Source organism: Neofelis nebulosa, chromosome 11 (genome assembly GCF_028018385.1).
Source record: "Neofelis nebulosa isolate mNeoNeb1 chromosome 11, mNeoNeb1.pri, whole genome shotgun sequence".
In the NCBI taxonomy this organism is placed as follows: Eukaryota; Metazoa; Chordata; class Mammalia; order Carnivora; family Felidae; genus Neofelis; species Neofelis nebulosa.
This window is the reverse complement of record NC_080792.1, coordinates 77,584,533-77,603,065: the sequence shown is the minus strand read 5'-3', so window position 1 is coordinate 77,603,065 and position 18,533 is coordinate 77,584,533. Positions and strand designations below refer to the sequence as shown.

Here is an 18,533-nt window from a genome sequence, read left to right as displayed (position 1 = left end):
AGCAGGCCCATGAAAATCGTTCACGAGAATTGGTGAAATTGTTAAAGGCAACAATTTAGAAGAAAAAGTGCCTTTCCCTTTCGATTGCTTTTGTAGCACGTCCATTTGGGAAAATATACGTTGTCCAAGAGTCCTATAAAGAACTTTTGGAAAGCTCTGTTCCTTCCAAGTTTCTCAACGGATAGCAACAGGACAGTTACGAGACACCTCAAGAACACCCACCTCCTCTTTCTGTGGGTCTTTTTTAATCTTTGGATTCTTTATATGTAGTAAAAGCGCACCTGCCAGATCTGCCCCCAGGGGAAATTCTTTCACTGCTCGGTCAGTAGTGAACTCCCGGGTCGCTCTTAACTCTCTGCTTACTGTGCCAGAGACAGGATGACGGTACGTCCTAAAACTGCGCGAATAGCCGGGACGGGGCCGCCTCCGTGCTGGCATCTGCGCCTCCTCTGCTCTGGACAAAGCTCCGCTCCGGACGGTGGTTCCTTACTCCGTGGCTCATGCAGAGCTCCTGAGGTTTACAGGTGGAGCTGGGGGCTGTGTAAAAGGACAGTCCTAGCCTTGGTTTGAGAGCTGGGTTCAGAAGGAAGGGCACCGACCGTGGGGCCGCACTTTCTTTCTGAGCCTCCGCTTCCTCATTTGTAAAGTGAACAGTTAAGACTCAGTGAGCATCAAAACCCCAGCCCTTCCCACAAAAAAAAAGAGAAAGTTTTCAATTTTTAAAAACGTATCATTACAGTTGATCATCTAGTATTGTCATTTCATTACAGGTCCGTACTCTAAATTTATTGGTTTCTAGTAGCCTGATACAAAGACTGTATTGAGCACTCTCTTCCCTCTTTGGATAAGTCTCATGAATGCCTCTCAGGACCACAGGAAGTTTGAGGACACACAGTAGTATCTATGTTTTAGCTAGTTTTATTTAAACAAACAAAAAAAAAAGATACCAAACTCAAATGGACTCCTCAGAGTTAAGATTTGGAATCAGAGCTGTCTAAAAGGTCCCCCGAGGTAAGGCTGAGGACCATGCTCCTTCTGGTGGGGGCAGGCTGGCAGACACTTCTAGACGATGCCTGGGTGTTGGCTAAAAGCGGAAGTGGCCCAGGTGATCACCATCCCGCCTGGCCCGGCACTCACCCCCGAGGACTCCAGACTCACTACCGATTGAAAATACTGTGAAGGTTCTCCAGGCCACGGGCATCAGGGAGAGAGGAACAGTTCGAAGCATCTGAGGCCTTCACTGCTGACGCCCCTTCCTGATTCCGTGGCAGGCCCTGGCTTTGACGCTGAACCCAGTCCACCTATTTTGCCTGGGTCTGGTGGAACAAACCCCCAGTTATGTGACCTGACGCGGCGTTGCAAAGTCGCAGCTTTCAGTCACTGCTCTCCTGCCACCGCTTACTCTTTGAAGCCTGCCACTAAAGAGACACGCTGGGCACGAAAGGGGATGATCCTCTGAACGTTTAGCTGTCAGCAGATCTTTGGTCAGAGGCCAGGGTGGGAGCCAAGGTTGTAAATGTGAATGATAATCTGTGCAGTCTCTTAACCTGACTTAAAGCTGACTTCCTCATTTCGTAAATTATTAGGCATTGAGTAGCAGCCACATCATCTTATTTCTGGCTTTAAGTTATTTACAGAGTGGCTTCTCTTGGCAAAAAACTGAAGTTAAACTAGTAGTTTATGCCATAATAACTGCTGATTTATGTATTTGCTAAAGGTACCTTTTGTATCTGCTGTGTATTATAGTAATAAAAGAATCTTTTTGTTAGGAAAAAAAATCAACTGGTATTCTTTCATACTTGACCAATTTGATAAAGCCATCCTCTTTCGGAATCCTGCATTGCTGTGCAATAAGCCCCACGCTTGGATTAAACCTCTTCTGTGTTCCCTTTTCAGAAAGGGGATGCCAGTTCCCTCCTGGAGTAGAGAGGGAGGAGAAATTAGACTTACAAACTGCTGACAAAGTTTTTACTTTTTAGTAGGCAGAATTTTGCGAAATGTCAGATTGACCCGTGGAGCTAGAATCTTCTTTCGGACGGGGAGACTGTGATACCAGTGAGTGTTGGTCGGGTGGTTCATCATAAGCAAACTTCCGTGGGCCAGCTGAAGCCTGACCACCTCCACCTTCCGGGAGGGCTGCTTCCCCCGAGAATCCTTATGCCGGAAGAAGAAATCTCTGCAGGCCCCGAAGGAGACCGAGGCTATGGGGCTCCCGGGAGCCAGTTCCCTTTCATCATCTCTGTGTTCACCGATGTGGTCACGGCCATCTTTGTACCTGCCACGAGAAAACAAGCACGATGTACAAAACGGCTCCCTCCCGGAATGTGCCGGAACGCTTGCTGTCCTACTGCGTGAAAGGTGCGAGGAGCAGCCCCCGCTCATGGTTCTGCAGGGGCGGGGGGGCCTCCTCCGGGTGCGCAGATGAGCCGCGCCTGGTCTCCATTTGACCTCTTCCTATTTGATCCCTCACCTTAAAACACACCTCACCAAAAGAAGCCACGAACACGTCTTCCACTCCTCCCAGTTTGTGTATGTAAACCAGTATAACATAAGATGGTTTCTCCCTACACTTAGACTCTGCACAGATAGCATAGCATAAGTGCCCGTCTCTGAGCTCCTGGTACCCCTCTCTCCCTCACTTCTCCAGCCAGATCAGTGGGATTTCCGTTCCATATGCACTCCAAGCCCCCTCTGCTCTTCCTCCAGATGTGTGTGTGGCTCATGCCCTCTCTCCAGTTCGTCTCCAACTCCCAACATCAGCATCTCGGTAAGCCCTCTGCTAACCACCTTCCCCTAAACTCAGGGTTCGTAAGCGGAGCGATTCTGTCCCCCGCCCAAGGGACGCCTGGCAATGTTTGGAGACACTCTGGTGGCTGCGACTGGGAAGGGGATGCCCCTGGCATCCAGTGGGTGGAAGCCAGGGATGTTGCTCCCATCCTGTGATGCACAGGGCAGTCCCACGAGGAATCACCTGGCCTGAAACATCAGTGTCGCTGCTGAGAAACCCTGACCTAAACCCAGATCCCTTCCTCCTCGCCATTCTTTAGCAAAATCAGCCTGTTTCATTTTCTTTCAGACACTTGTCAGCATCTCGAATGATCTTGTTCAACTGTTTGTTCATCGGACAATCCCCTCTCGCTTCCCAGTGCAGCACGGGCTCCACGAAGACTGACCGCTGGTGCTGTCCCTGCTGCACTAAGGAATTACTTGTACACATGAGTAAAATATGGTGAAATCTAAACTCATGCCTTCAGAAGAAGAAGATTTATACAATGCAGTCCAGCAACCTAAAGAAGAAAAAGTAAAACGCAGGTAGGACGTTACCTGTTAACGAGCACAAAGTTGAAGGTCTCTCCAGTCACCGCAGAAACACGATCCCGGACGCGCTCTAGAACTGGGATCCAGGGCTTTGGAGACAGAGTAAGGCCGGAAAACGTGTAGGTCAGCCCGGGGTTGCCGTAGGTCGCCTGCTTCCTGGGCACACTGTGCCACTTCCCAAACACCTGGACCCTGGCCAGCGCGCCTGTGCAGATAGAACATGGCAGCTCAGGAGGGCAGGCAGGCGAGGACCCCACACGTTTGCTCCCTGAGTATTCAGGATCGAAAGGGGACTAAATCAGGAAGTAACGTTTAGTCTCCTGACCAAGGACAAAACTCCCTGTTGCTAGCCCAAAATGTTCATGTAAGAACAGTGGTTCTTGTCCTACACTTACAGAAACACGGTCTTGTCCGTTTTCTTTTTTTTTAATACCGTGACTTCGTTGTCTTGCCTACAGTGGGAACGTATCAAGAGGCTGAAACGCAAGCAAGCTGAAGTCAGGCTGCACGCTAGGGTGATCCCGCCAACCGCGGGGACGGAGGGTGTGGAGCCCCCAAGAAGGTGAAATTAATGCAGCCAAGGCTGTAGGCTGGGGTCTCCGTGGGCTTTTCTATGCCTGCAAGTGCTCTGCCACCTTGCAGGCGTTCTCAATGTGCGTTCGTGTCACCCGGCGTCACCCGGAAACAGCCGCTAGAGCGTGGGGGAGGGGCCGGTGATCCACGTTCTCAGAAGCAACAAGGTCCTCCAGGTGATGCAGAGAACCGCCGTTGGGAGGAACTACCTGGTTATTTTGCTGTGTCTCCTACAAGACCAGCTGCACCTCAGAATCACCTGGAAGCTTTCTAAAAACACCGATGCCCAGGCTGCACCCCCACCCTACTCTGATTCAGTTGGTCCCGGGGAGAACGCAGCATCTTTTTTCTGATTTTTAACCTTCCCAGATGATTCTGATCAGTGGCCAAGTGGCAAGTCACTCTCAGCATCTCACCAGCTCCCGGTGGTGGGTGGGCAAACTTTTCTCCAGTTTGTGTCCCGAGCGCCCAACAAGGTGCCTGGCCCAGAGAATAGGTGTTGAATCAGTAAATGAAGTCCCCCGTAACCAATGGCTCCCGAGTTCGTTATTTCTCCAAACACAGCCCGCTAGTTGTATCAAGCAAGTCTTCAACACACACGGTCCTCTGCTTACCTGTAAAATACTCCACTTCCCGCTCCAGCTCCTGGAAAATCTTGTCTGCTTCAGCTTTGCCAAACAGGACTGTGTAATCACAGCTCAGGCCCTCAGCCCGGATGTGCTGCCAGCTGGGGCCGGCCTGGTGGCCTGCATTCCCCGGGGTCTCCGCCTTCCGCCTTTTCCTGCCACCCTCCTGGTCCGCTTGCCGGCCTGCTGGACCTTCTCCGCTCACCTCTCGCTCCCTCTTTCCCAAAAGGTCCCCTAACGCCCCTTTCACCAGGAATCTGTCCATCCTGTCTCCACGAAGCAAAGACCTGGGCGCCGGAGGCAGGGTGGACGGAGAGATTGCCCAGGCTCGGTCCTAGATCCAAAAATCGGCTTGGTGGAGAAGTGGTCCCACTGCATTTCTCCGCGGTGCTTTCAAGTTCCCACTTTTAACACCATGTTCTAGAACAGAAGTAGAGGATGTTGAAGTTGGAAGGGTCCCTCAGGATGTCCTGGGTCTCCCACACCTGGCTATGAATCACAATCTGCTTGCAAAACCCCCAAAGCCTGCATTCCACCCCCAAGCACCTGACCTTATAAAGAAAGGACGCCTTTCCTGGGACGCCTGGAGAGGTGAAGGGGTTCGCCTAAAGTCAGAAAAGCAGATTCCCTGTCTCCTTTTCACCCACTGCGGACCGGCCCTCCGACGCCACTAACCCCTCGGGTAAGCATAGCGATCCTCAAATGGCTACGATTCAGAGTCTGAATGTAAAACAGTTAAGCGTGATCACCCGCATGCCCAACTCCAAAAGAACTGCCCGTGCGTGGGGCCAGGGGGAGGCGAGGGCGCCCTGAGAAACCCCAGAGAGCACCCGCGCCGCCCTGAGCCCTGCAAACACCGGAGGCAGGGCTGTCGGGAAGCGGACGACACCCGCGCCGCCGCACTGCTTCCGGGCGGACTTCGGCGCCGGCTGGGAAATGCAGGCGCCTACAAACAGTATGGTGGCGGCTTCCTGGCGCCACCTGCTGGCCTTCTGGGCGGGCGGCACTCACTGCCGGGTTTCAGCCTGACTGCCTGGACTGTGCCGGCTGAGGATCCTGTGTGGTTTGGGAGCAGCTGTTGGGTGTCGCCTCTCCTCAGGGGCCACTGGGCGTCCAGGTAGGGAGCTGGGCCACCAGGTGGGAGCACGATTCCATGGCTCCTCTATCCGTCTCCACCACCCTAGCTGTGTGGCTCCTACAGGTTGCTAAAACTCTCTGGGTTTGAATTGCTTCATCTATACAGTAAGGGCTATAAAACCTATGCCCTGAGAGCACCATGAGGGTTATTAGATAAGATGTGTGAGAAATGCTTCTGTGCTCCAAATAAATGAGGGGCGCCTGGGTGGCTCAGTCAGTTAAGCGTCCAACTTCAGCTCAGGTCACGATCTCGCGGTCCGTGAGTTCGAGCCCCGCGTCGGGCTCTGGGCTGACGGCTCAGAGCCTGGAGCCTGCTTCCGATTCTGTGTCTCCCTCTCTCTTTGCCCCTCCCCCGTTCATGCTCTGTCTCTCTCTGTCCCAAAAATAAATAAACGTTAAAAAATAAATAAATAAATGGTAGGTTCCGTCAGTGCTCCTAATTTTGGTTTACTCTCTGTCTCCCCCAGTGGAATGAACGAACGCTCGGGGAGACCGGAGCCCTCTTTTTGAATGATCTCGGCGCACAGTTGTGCAGGTTTGGACAAAAGCACACAGTCGTGTGACCACCAGCACAAGGAATCTCCAGAGGCTCCCTGGGGTTCTGTCGCCCCACAAGATTCCCCCCCCCCCAAGCCTCTTATCAGCTCCCTTTCACCCCTGAGCTTCCAACCTCCGAGGTGTTGCCTGTCTCTATGGTTTTGTCTTTTCCAGACTTTCTTAGGAAGGCTATACAATATACAGCCGTTTGGGTCTGGCCTTTCCTTTAGTCCAAAAGCTTTCAAGACGCACCCCTTGTTCCTATTGGTTGGTTGTTCCTTCTACTGCTAGGTAGCATTCTATTGTATGGATGCCCCACAGTTTGTTACCCCCCCCCCCCCCCCCATGAGGCACGTTTTTACAAATGAAGTCACCGTATCCATTCACGCATGAACTTTTGTGTGAATGCAGATTTTAATTGCACTTTGGGTGAACTGCAGGGGTGCGTGGTAAGCGTCTGGTTCACTTGATAGGCAAGCTGCTGAACTGTTTCCCAAAGTGGCCGGAAGCGCAAATGAAGTTGAGTTAGGGGCTTCTCTCCTTACACACCGGGCTCCTTGCCCCAGGCGCTGGAACACAACAGCAGTCAGATAAAAGTCCCTGCCCCCAGCAGGGTTCAATTTTGGAGGTGGAGACCAACAAGGAAATAAACAAGTATAGACAGTACAGAAGCTATAGAGTGACCAGCTAGAAAGTGGGGGAAGAGGAGGCCTTTCAGAGGAAGGGACCTCAGACCCAAAGCTCACCAGGTTGGGGGGGGGGGGGGGCAGCGTGTGCAAGGCCGTACAGGCCAGGCAAGGGACAGGCTGGACTGTCCAGTGAATGTGAGAAAGCCAGATTCGGCCACCTCGCAGTAGTAGGGGCTCCCGTCCCAGCGGGGAAACAGCTCTACCAGCAGCGTAACAAGCTGGGGTTTATTCTAAAACCGATTTGAAAACTACAGGAGGATTTTACCTGGGGATTACCACGATTCATTTACATTTCAAAAGCATCACTCTGGCGGCAAAGAGGGGAGCGGCCAGGATAATAGCCAGGCGACGCACAGCGGCAGTTGAATCTGGGGTTTGTTTTGGAGATAGAGCCAAGAGGCCTGTTGATGGTTTGGACGCGGGGAGGGAGGGAGGGAACAAGAAGAATCGCAGGTGTATTGGGAAGAGTTTCTGGAATTTACTCTTCAAGACCTCAGTTCCAGTCTCCCCCAAATCTTACAGGTTAGGCTAAACGCGGGACCGCACTAGGCCCTAGTTTAAGACCAGTAAAGTAGGTTGTGAAAACTGGGGCGTGCACCCGGACCTAAGGGCAAAACAAATTACTATTGTAATGTTAATTTCACCCCCACTACAACCCAGTGGGGCAGGTACTTCCAGCTCCTTTCCACTGCGGGGAGGTGAAGGGACGGGCCCCAAGGCAGAGGTGTGACTGCTGAGTACAATGAATGAAAGACTAAAACACCTAAGAAAACTCACCCTCCGGCCAGAGGCTTCCAAGCCCCACCAGGGGCCAGGGGCGTTGCTCCGCGGGCCCTCCGGCACATGCGCATTAGACCCCCACCGCCCCCTGCCCAGCCCCCCCCCCATCGGAGCATGCGCGGGCCGTTTGGCGCCAATTTCGGACCGCTGCAGCCGGCGCATACCGCGGGTTCCCGGGCGGCGCGCGTTCACTCTCCTCGGCTCCGGGATGATTGGCCAGAAGACCCTCTACTCCTTCTTCTCCCCGAACCCCGCCGGGAAACGACGTACCCGCAGCCCCGAGCCGGCCGACCCAGGGACCGGCGTGGCGGCGGTAGCTGAGGAGAGCGGGGATGCGGCGGTGAGGCGCGGCGGGGACCGGGCACCGGGAGCAAGGGACCGGGAGGAGGGACCGGGGTCCCGCCCGACCGAGGGGTAACAGGGATGCACCGCTGACCCGTTAACTTGGGTCCTAGTGTTCAAAGCCGCCTGCACGTGTTCAAAACAGCCCAGGCAGTTTTCTATCGGCGGCCATTCTGAGGGGCCAGCCAATGGGGATGGATCGCGGGGCCCACGGCGCCAATCAGACGCGAGGGGGCCGCCCCGCTCGGCCCGCCGTCCAATCGGAGAGGACACGGGGCGGGAGCCCGAAGGGGTTTTGCCGCGAAAAGACCACGTGGGGACGCGGGTGGCGGGTCCGAGGGGGCGGGGCTCCTGGGTCGCGGCCTCCCGGCCCTTGTACCCCTCCGGAGGTGTCGCGGGCCTTGCTTCCTGCCCCTCTGCCAGCCGCAGTTTGGTACGCAACCCAAAACTGGGGGCAGCGGCCTGCCTTCCCGGCTGGGCTCCCTCACTCCGATTTTGCTGCGACTTGCCCCCTGGCGGCTGCGTCCCCGCGGATGGGCGTGCTGCTCAATGGGCCCTCGGGATGGGGGCGGCAGCTGCGGGCGCCCGGGCGCGGCCCGCTGCGGCTCGTGACCAGCCTGCGCGGGGATCGCTTGCAGGCCAGCCCCGCCAAGAAGGCCCGGGCCGGACAGGAGGACCCCGGCACGCCCCCCACCTCGCCGCTGAGCCCCGAACAGTTGGTCCGCATCCAGAGGAACAAGGCCGCCGCCCTGCTCAGACTCGCCGCGCGCAACGTGCCCGTGGGTTTCGGTGAGAGTTGGAAGAAGCACCTCAGCGCCGAGTTCGGGAAACCATATTTCATAAAGGTAAGCCTGGAGGCTGCGGGGCCCTTTGTGTTGCTCGTACAACTTGCCGAGTCCGCGTTTGTAGAATATTGCTTCCGCGTTTGTAGGATATTGCTTCCGTAGGCTTCTGTATTCCCTCCTTTAACGTCCTTGTGAGTTACGAAAGTAAAATACACCCATGGTGTTTTGCATTTGCACGCCTTAAGAGCTTACTGTAAGATGATCGGGGTCTTTGTTAACCATTCAGTTGGTCTGCTCTCCAGGGAAGAGCTGCGTGGTAAAATCGCAAACCCCTGACTGCGTTGACACCCGCTTCAACCTTTACAAAAAGAGGGGAGGGGTTGGCACCAAGAGGAAGTCCAAGCAGCCAGGCCCATCAACTCTGACCCAGTCGAAACAGAGGGGAAGGGTACTGACTTTGGAGTGGGACATCCTCGGTGACCCGCAAATACAGTGGTTCCTTGCTGTTTTTCAAAAGAATTTGGATATAAAACACGGCGAGGAGCTAGGTGGTGCTTCTGTTAGCTTACATTGGAAGTTTTCTTAATGAATTCTCGTGCTTTCCGGTGAGAATCTGATTTTAAATCTAATTTGCCTTTACCTCAGCTCATGGGATTTGTTGCGGAAGAAAGAAAACATTACACCGTGTACCCACCCCCACACCAAGTCTTCACCTGGACGCAAATGTGTGACATAAGACATGTAAGTACAAGTTGTCGGTGAGTTGTAGTAAAAGGGGGGGAGGGTGAGAATCCAGTAGTTATTTGTGAATGGCCCTGGAGTTAAGGCACTGTCCATCATTGAGTGATAAATGCTGAAATGGTGAGTTTTGGGCTGGCTGTTTTGTAGCCTGTTAACTTTCTAACTTTTAGCATGTGCCACCAAGGCAGCAAAAAAGAAAAAATTATACGTAGACTTTGGGTCTGTGTGCTCTAGTTTTTTGGATTTTATTTAATCCTGAAAGCAGCTCCATGCCAGCATCACATCTTATTGTGGTGGCGGTGAGGAAACTGAGGCAGGAAGCGGTTAGGTCTTTTTCAGTTGGTTATTGCCCATCCACCTTGACCTGCAGGTCAGTACTCTCTTTGTCTGACCACACTGTCTTTCATAGGTGATGCTTTCAAGCTCTTCCGGCCTCAGCAATTCTGCTGCCCTTTTAACAGACCCCTTTGCTCTGGTTCATACCGTGCAACATCTACTGACTGGCTTGGTCTGGTCACTTCAGTCTCCTGCTCAGAAGCTTGTTTGTGGCTTCATACTGTATGAACGACAGAAGCTGAACATGAAAATAGCCGTGGCCTACTGCCCGGCCTGTCCTCCACCCCCAACCCTCTTGCTTCAGAGTTGGACAGTGTGACAAGAATCCTCTCTTCTGTCTTTTGAAAAACTCGATGAGATCCATCTATGGCACCTCCTGGAAGCCTGTTACCCACTACCTTTGTGATCTGGGCTTCCTCTCCAGTACATTTAGTGTCTTTTCATGCTGGAGTACTCTGTACACCCAGCTCGGGGCTTGAGATTTTATATTTTGTTCTTATCCTGTTCCCTTCCCCGTCTTGTAAGCCAAGGGCAGGAATGTGTGATTTGGTAAATCCTGTCTCTGTTAAATCTCGTAGAAATGAGATTAGGTGAATAACCCATTTAGATAAGGCTGTCGCACCTAATATTTAGCAGACTTGACAGTTTTTCACTTTAGAGCGAGAGCTCTGAATAGAGCTCCCGGTTTTCTAAAGTTAAAGAAACCAAGTCCTGTTTAATTCAGTACGAGTTTGTGCCTTGTTTGAACAGTGGGTCCTGTTTTGAATGCCAGTGACCACTGTCAACAGGAAAAGGAGAACGTGACAGTTCTGTGGATCAGTTGGCTCAGGGAGTTGTCTTGACAGACGGGGAGGTTTAGTGACTCCTTCAGGGTCGTCCCTTATCCAGGACCGGAACCGAAGGCTTCCCTGCTGGGACCGGCTGCTTCACGAGGCAGAATATGCTGAGGATGGGGTGCGCGCCAATGGGAGGAGCAGGGGGGTCCTCAGAAACTTCCCGATGTCTGAAGGTTGGGTTGTGAAGGATGCGGTGTATGTTAGGCATGAGAGAAGCCTCTGAGAAGGAACAGCAGGGCCAGAAACATGAGAATGAGGAGGTGGGCCGGCACCGGATCGAACCGACTAGCTGTATTTTTTTTTTTTTAATTTTTTTTTTTTTTTTCAACGTTTTTTATTTATTTTTGGGACAGAGAGAGACAGAGCATGAACAGGGGAGGGGCAGAGAGAGAGAGGGAGACACAGAATCGGAAACAGGCTCCAGGCTCCGAGCCATCAGCCCAGAGCCTGACGTGGGGCTCGAACTCACGGACCGCGAGATCGTGACCTGGCTGAAGTCGGACGATTAACCGACTGCGCCACCCAGGCGCCCCTCCGACTAGCTGTATTTTAATACTGCCTGTGACAGTGACCTCATTACTTGAAATTGCATGTTGCCACCTGCTCTAGCACCTTTGACCTTCTTCTGTTCCATCCCTCGGGATATGGGGGAACAGGCCTCTTTCTGTGTTGCTGGTAGGGAATTTGAATTGGCTCCCCTCATTGAAAAGCAATTTGTAAAATACACCTGTCCTGGGACCAGCGCCTCCGCTCTTCTGAATCTGTTCCATACGTAGAGAAACAGTGTATAAGGATACACATATTAGGGTGTTTGCTGCAGTATTTTTCTTGTGACAGAAAAAACTTAGGAAACAAGCCAACTACTTACTAGTGGCTGAGTGCTTTGGGGATTGGAGGACACGTAAAAGGCACGATGTAGGGTGATGGCTACAATAACCCCAATTGTATAGGTCACTTTACAGCGTTGACTCAGGAGGGGATAAGGAAGAGCAGGAGGCCCCGAACCACTCTGTGTGTTTCTGGATGGTTGTACTTGTGCCAAGGGCACATTTTTTGAAATTTGAAAAACGAAGGGGATGAGAAAGACCTGAACCTGTTTTCACACACTTGCGTCAGAGAAGGAGTGGGGCCGTGCAGCAGGGTGACTGAGTGAAGGCTAACTTGATAATGGAAAGTAATGGTGCCGGGTCACCCTCTCCCTTCTGGGGCTTCTTAGTTGGGTTGGAGAGCCGCCTGTCTCCTCATCACGGTCCTTTGTACAGGTTATCAGGCAGGCAGGTGTTCGTGTAAACTGCCTATGCGACAGTATTTACTCTCTTGCCACCTGGTGTTCACAGGTGAAGGTTGTCATCCTGGGACAGGATCCATATCACGGACCCAATCAAGCCCACGGTCTCTGCTTTAGTGTTCAAAGACCCATTCCACCTCCACCCAGGTACGATTGCTTCACAGATGGCTCAGGTCCAAGTGTGATTACTTTCAGGTGTGTGCTTTGTGGATCATAAGTGCACTTGGGAGACTTCTAATAGCCATTGGAGTAGGATTTCTCCATCTTGGTACTGTCAACATCAGGGGTTGGGTCTTTTTATGGGAGAGGTGAAGGGTGTTTAGTAGTGGCTTCTACCCGCTGCCCGCCCCCCGCCCCCCCCCCCCCGCCCCCCGCAGAACTAGAGGTGCTGGTAAAATGGCAGTGATGGTTGTCTTTGGACAGTGCCCCAAGTCCCCTGGGGTGCAAAAATGACCCCTGATTAAAAACCACTGCTTTGGAGAATTTGACGTATAAAATGTAAGAACATAACAAATACACAAAGATCTAAAACTGGAAGCATTAATTGGGAGGGAGGTTGTAACTCCTGGGCTGATTTACTTAAATCATCCAAAGTGCTATTCCTTAAATTCAAGCCTAAACCAAAGGAAAGGTCTTTGGCAAGGTTACCGGTCAGAGGAGTGTGATGCTTCCTCACGAATCCGCCAGGTCCGTTCGGCCCTCCCCCTGCACGGGCTGGGGTGCAGGCTGGAATCCATGTGTATGTTGGAGGCTACTGGATTTTCAGAATTGTGCTCGAGATCTGTTTTTTGTTTTTCTCCTGGCTTACTTTCAGTTTGGAAAACATTTATAGAGAGCTGTCTACAGACATAGATGGTTTTGTTCATCCTGGTCACGGAGATCTATCCGGGTGGGCCAAACAAGGTAAGCCACCTACCTGGCTGCTAGATGTGTTCTGGATGGATTTCAGCACAGTCTTCCCTTGTCCTGCACTGCTTGCTTATGTTTATAAAAGAACACAGCACTGGAACATTCTCACAGACTGACTGCATTTATACAAGTCAAAATATGTGTCTCCTCTTTATCCTCCAGCCAGTGTTTTCTTTCGTGGTTTAACTGTAATTTGAAAGAGAAAAGTTTGTTCTTTCTTGTTATTTATTTTTTTTTTTTTCAACGTTTTTTATTTTTTATTTTTGGGACAGAGAGAGACAGAGCATGAACGGGGGAGGGGCAGAGAGAGAGGGAGACACAGAATCGGAAACAGGCTCCAGGCTCCGAGCCATCAGCCCAGAGCCCGACGCGGGGCTCGAACTCACGGACCGCGAGATCGTGACCTGGCTGAAGTCGGACGCTTAACCGACTGCGCCACCCAGGCGCCCCTCTTGTTATTTATTTTTAAGTAATCTCTACACCCAACTAGGGGCTTGAACTCACAACCCCAAGATCAAAGTTGCACGCTCCACCGACTGAGCCAGCCAGGTACCCTTTGTAATTAATGTTTTATATTTGCTAACTTTGACCACTTGGGAGGTGACCTTACCTTTCTCATTTCAGCACTCGGGTTGTGTTTTTTCTCTGTTGAATACCATTTACAGGACTTTTTCTTTCTTCCTTTCTTTCCTTTTCTTTTTCTTTTCTTTTTCTTCCTTTTTCTTTTCTTCCTTTCATTGGTTCTTTTCTTTCTTTCTTTCTTTTCTTTCTTTCTTGCCTAAACGTTTATTTTTGAGAGAGAATGAGAGCACAAGCTGGGAGCAGAGGATTCGAAGCAGGCTCTGTGCTGGCCACAAAAACCTCAATGCAGGGCTCCAACTTGTGAATCGTGAGGTCATAATCTGAGCCAAAATAGAACACTTAACCAATTGAACCAAGCAGACAGCCGGCCGGACTTTCTTCCTTCCTCCCTTTCTAACAAATAAACTATAACCAGATAAGGAAAGAATATTTACCATCTGATTCTTTTTTCTTTCTCTTATTATTTTTTAATTTTTTAATGTCTATTTATTTTTGAGACAGAGACCTAGCATAAGCAGGAGAGGGCAGAGAGACACAGACTCTGAAGCAGGCTCTAGGCTCTGAGCTGTTAGCACAGAGCCCGACGTGGGGCTTGAACTCATGAGCCTTGAGATCGTGACCTGAGCCGAGGTTGGAGGCTCAACCAACTGAGCCACCCAGGCACCCCACTTGGGATAGACAGATGTTTGAAACAACCCTGATGACTGATGAAAGGCACGTTCACTGTTACAAACTTAGAAGATGTTGAAATTGCAGAGGTGAAAATAAAATGCTCTCTGGTCTTGCCTGGAGGTGCCCAGCAGTCATGTTGCATTGCTTTCTTTGGGAGCCGGTTTCAGACAGCTCTGCTGGACCCCGACACGGGAACGGTTCCACGGGCACAGCCCCTGTTGTCAGGTGTCTGGGCTGGCTCGTTTGTCTTTTCACCCGTTTCTTTGCTGTGTGTCTGTAGGTGTTCTCTTACTCAACGCAGTCCTCACCGTCCGGGCACATCAGGCTAATTCGCATAAGGAGAGAGGATGGGAGGAGTTTACGGATGCGGTCGTGTCCTGGCTAAATCACAACTCCAGCGGCCTCGTCTTCCTGCTCTGGGGCTCTTACGCTCAGAAGAAAGGCAGTGCCATCGATAGGGTACGGTTGTTGTGTTTTGTCTTTTAAACACTTTAAGCCAGTTGAGAAAATCTTAGGAATTTTCCGTTGTGTGGTCTTGGAAAACCCCATGTCCTAAGATGAAGCTTATTCTCCCTAAAGACTTAAGAGTTAGGGTCAGGTTTGCCATTGAAAATTAAGCAAAATTCAGACGAATTACAAGAATGATGACTTGTGTGAGAGGAAAGCACCGGGCCAACTTCTGATTCAATAGCGTTAGTAACGCGGGCGTGGACCTGCCACATACGTAGAATGATGCGGGCACCGTCCGGTGCAAGCGATGCAGTAAGTGGCCAGTAAGGCCAAGGACCCCACGACCACCGAGCCGCCCGCCCTCGGCTTCCCCCCACGTGCTCCTTCTCTGCTCTTCTCCCTCTGTTTCCAGAAGGAGCAGCGTACCTGGTGCTGAGATTAAAAGCCAGACGCCATCCTTGAATCTCTCCTTGCCCTCCTGGCCTTAAATCCTGTCCCCTTGCCTCCCCTGATGCCAGTCCTCCTCCCGCTCACCGTTGACGGTGCCACCAAAGGCTTTCTGTTTCTGGGGTCTACTCCCCGTGCCTTTACGTGACCGGCAACCGCGTAGGAGCCACGCGAAGGCGCTTCTCTCTCTACAGAGGGTCTGTGTCAAGGAAGCAGACGTTTTCAGGTGTTGTGAGGCAGCGCATAATAAAATCGGGCATGAGTGAACTAACTGCTGAGATCTGATTCTCTAGGCAAGTAGGAAGTGTCCGTGCGAGCCGTCTCCATCTCTGCCTTGGGGAGACTGAAGGGCCGCGTGGCTCTTCGTGTTTTAATCTTTGTTATCGACAATGGTCCGGTTGGACGGGAGGCGCTTGTAAAAGCTTGGTCATTAGAAGCAAGTGGCGGGTCCAGCCCAGTGGCTTTCCCTAGCGCCGGGTCTGTCTGTCCCACATCACATTCGGAGCTTCCCGAGTTAACGCTCTCCTTTCCTCAGCCGGCCTCGCTGAACCTGCTCCCGCGTACTCCCCAAGGGTGGAGGGTACCTCCGGGCACTTGTCCAAACAGAAGTCCCATCCTGCACTGTCCCTCCCTCCTCCCCATCCCGCAGGTGTCAGGCCTTCAGAGCCTTTCCCCTGCTCTCAGATGCCTCCCCACCTAACTGTCTGTGCCTGGCCCAGGCCCTCACCTGATCTTGCCAGAGTGTCCCATGGAGTCCCCCCGTGGAAGGCCTTGCCTTGGGTGGGGTCTTGAGCACGAGCACGCCCCGGGCTGCCTCTCAGCCGCAGCTCCCACCTTCTCCACTCCCTCCTGCCCCCCACACCTCTTCCCTGTGTCCCGCTTCCCTGCCTGCCTTTGAATATCGTGCCTCCTCGGTCCAGAGACTTCCTTCAGAGCCCAGCATGGCTCACATTTTCAGGGCCAGGCTAGTAAGCACTTAACCTGCGTTACCTGTCAGGCTGCATCAAGACCCACGGGCCTTCTTTGTCCCTGCACGGCATCTCCACAAGTCGGGCACTCTTCTTCCCCATTTACAGATGAAGACTGACGTGCGGGCTGGACTCCTTGACTTCTCTGGGGCCACACGACACGGCAGTCAGAACTTGAACCCAGGCCATCTGGCTCCCGGCTCCGTGTTTTTTAGTTTTGTTTTTATATAAGTAATATTTACCCCCAATGTGGGGCTTGACCCCCCCGACCCTGCCATCGGGGGTCGCGTGCTCTTCTGACTGAGCCAGCCAGGTGCCCCTTCAGGCTCTGGTTCTTAACCACACTGCGCTGCCTGGCTTTAATGATGGCCCCTCCCGGATGGAGGTGTTTGAAGGCAGGGATGTTGTGAAAACACTTGTGAAGTAGCATTTATTTATTTTTAATATTTTTATTTTTGCCGGAGCGTGAATGGGGGAGGGGCAGAGAGAGGAGGGGCAGAGGATCTGAAGCGGGCTCAGTGCTGACAGCAGAAAGCCTGATGCCGGGGATTGAACTCAGGAACCATGAGATCATGACCTGAGCCGAAGTTGGATGCTCAACCCACTGAGCGCCCCAGGTGCCCCGAGGTTTTTATTTACATACAGAAAAGAAGCAAGAAAACAAACGTCCCTGGTCTTCCTGCTCCATTAACTAGAGTTGACATTTAAAAAATCAAAGTGTTCTGTTTTTGTTGACAGTTCAGGTAATACAGGAAAGTGTAAAATAGAAAGTAGATAAATGCCTTCCACTATTTCTTTTCCCTAAAGGAACTATAATTAGTGTCTTAGATATTTTCCCAAAAAAACCTTTTTGTGTCATTATCCTTTTTTTCTTCTGCTTGCGATATTTAGGTCTTTCCACATGAGCCCACTAGCTCAACCTTGTTCTTCTGATATCCTCGTGGTGTCCCCTTGTAAGAAGTTCAGGGAAGTGTTTGCAGCCAGTCGCCTAACCCTGGGTTTATGATGTGAGGTCTTTCCTGACCTGCTTGCATCTCCACGTGGGTCTATGCCCCGTGGGGTCCGTTGGCAAACGCATTCTTAGCAGTGGGATCGCTAGATCCTAAGATACGGGCACTTGACCGCTGCGTAGGCGGTGCCTCCGGTCCCAGACGTGCCGACTTTGATTCTCTCGTTCTCTTTCAGAAGCGTCACCACGTGCTGCAGACCGCTCACCCCTCCCCGTTGTCGGTGTACAGAGGGTTCTTTGGATGTAGACACTTCTCTAAAACCAATGAGTTGCTGCAGAAGTCTGGCAAGGAGCCCATCAACTGGAAGGATCTGTGACCCTAAACTGGGGAGGCTGTCCCTGGGCCGGCTTTTAGAAGCTGCTAGTGAAGTTACTCGCCAAGAGTGGCAGCAAAGCCTCTACTCTGGGACCTTATGTCTGTCTTTGCAACACGCCTTTGGACTAAAATATACCTTCACGGTATTTGGGAGAGAGAGGCGGTCAAATACTCCAGACCACCGCTCTCTGTGTCACTTTTATGGTAAAAGGGGACAGGAAACAGAAGCACCTTGTGGTACAGCCAGCTGTTACTTTAGTTGGACTTTAGGTTGTAGTGTTGGGTGTGTTTATTTAGCAAGGCCCTCCTTTGCCCAGCTTGGCTTCCCGTTCTTGGCCAAGTACACTGCTCCCCGCATCCTTCTGAGAGCCCCGAGGCCCCTCCTTGCAGGAAGCAGGACATTTTGCAAGTGCCCAGAAATTTGGGGCTGAAAGTTCTTGAGGACTGATCTCTGAGTGAGCCTTCAACAGATCGGGAGAGGGAAGTGAACTGGGGCTTGTTTTCTAGTTACTCTATGGGTGTTCCTAGGAATAAACAGTGGAAGTTGAACTGGAAGAAAGAGAAAGGGGAGTTATTTTTTTTTTTATTTTTATTTTTTTAAAGAGGAAATGCTTTTCTTCTCCGGAGTATCTCGAGTTGGGGGATTTCAGGAAGCACAGAGTGCCAATTGCTGTTTTTTTATGGACTGAAATCACATGGGGATTTTTTTTTTCAACACTGGTGAATTTTGCTGTTTTAAAAATACTTCTGCAGATGTATATATATATTTTTTAATCCTTTGTCGGGGAGACCGTCTTTTGTTAGGTCTGTACCTCCGTCCTCCATCCTGTTAGAGATGCCGTTGCTGTGTTAGTTGGGGGAAAGGGGACGTTAACTCCAAGTGAGCTTGGCAATAAAAAGATAGTTGAAGTTTCACTCCGTGCCCAGTGCCCTTTCTGTCACCTCCCTCTGGCCGGGCGGCTCCAGCTGCCCCGCAGCAACCTTTGTGGGCAGGAAGTGCTGCCCCCCCCCCCCCAACCCTTCCGCCCCGCCCCTCGGATGGAGCTGCCCACCTCTCCAGGCCAGGTAAGCCCTGGGCGGGTTCCCGGGAGGGTCACCGACCGCTGGGCCTCACCCCAGCCCGGAGATGGCGATGGGGCCGTAGGTACGCGGTCAGGAACTGCGGAGACCCTAAAGAGGCCGAGTGGGGCCG

The 18,533-nt window shown here is 52.0% G+C and overlaps 2 protein-coding genes across 3 annotated transcripts; one reads left to right on the top strand and one right to left on the bottom strand.

The window, feature by feature from the left end:
• Positions 1-902: 902 nt before the first annotated feature.
• On the bottom strand, positions 903-7,675 carry ALKBH2 (alkB homolog 2, alpha-ketoglutarate dependent dioxygenase). 2 transcript variants are annotated; one of them, XM_058691042.1, is made up of 4 exons: positions 7,658-7,675; positions 4,506-4,937; positions 3,325-3,523; positions 903-2,275 (listed from the first exon to the last, which is right to left on the bottom strand). In XM_058691042.1, the coding sequence occupies exons 2-4, from the start codon at positions 4,780-4,782 to the stop codon at positions 1,969-1,971; spliced, it is 783 nt and encodes a 260-aa protein (XP_058547025.1). In that variant the 5' UTR covers positions 4,783-4,937; positions 7,658-7,675; the 3' UTR covers positions 903-1,968. The 2 variants fall into 2 exon arrangements, with proteins under 2 accessions (XP_058547025.1, XP_058547024.1); XM_058691041.1 differs by lacking the exon at positions 7,658-7,675 and adding an exon at positions 5,069-5,411.
• A 135-nt stretch (positions 7,676-7,810) lies between these two features.
• Positions 7,811-18,256, top strand: UNG (uracil DNA glycosylase). Its single transcript, XM_058691040.1, has 7 exons — positions 7,811-8,000; positions 8,641-8,847; positions 9,433-9,528; positions 12,038-12,135; positions 12,803-12,891; positions 14,432-14,610; positions 17,202-18,256. The coding sequence occupies exons 1-7, from the start codon at positions 7,869-7,871 to the stop codon at positions 17,340-17,342; spliced, it is 942 nt and encodes a 313-aa protein (XP_058547023.1). The 5' UTR covers positions 7,811-7,868; the 3' UTR covers positions 17,343-18,256.
• The last annotated feature ends 277 nt before the right edge of the window (positions 18,257-18,533 follow it).

Coding starts and splice junctions, on each gene's coding strand:
- UNG (XM_058691040.1), top strand. CDS start 7,869: ATGATTGGCCAGAAGACCCTCTACTCCTTCTTCTCCCCGAACCCCGCC. Junction 8,848..9,432: donor GGAAACCATATTTCATAAAG/GTAAGCCTGGAG, acceptor CCTTTACCTCAG/CTCATGGGATTTGTTGCGGA. Junction 9,529..12,037: donor AAATGTGTGACATAAGACAT/GTAAGTACAAGT, acceptor TGGTGTTCACAG/GTGAAGGTTGTCATCCTGGG.
- ALKBH2 (XM_058691042.1), bottom strand. CDS start 4,782: ATGGACAGATTCCTGGTGAAAGGGGCGTTAGGGGACCTTTTGGGAAAG. Junction 3,524..4,505: donor GGAAGTGGAGTATTTTACAG/GTAAGCAGAGGA, acceptor CTATCTGCACAG/GCGCGCTGGCCAGGGTCCAG. Junction 2,276..3,324: donor AACTTTGTGCTCGTTAACAG/GTAACGTCCTAC, acceptor TTCTCGTGGCAG/GTACAAAGATGGCCGTGACC.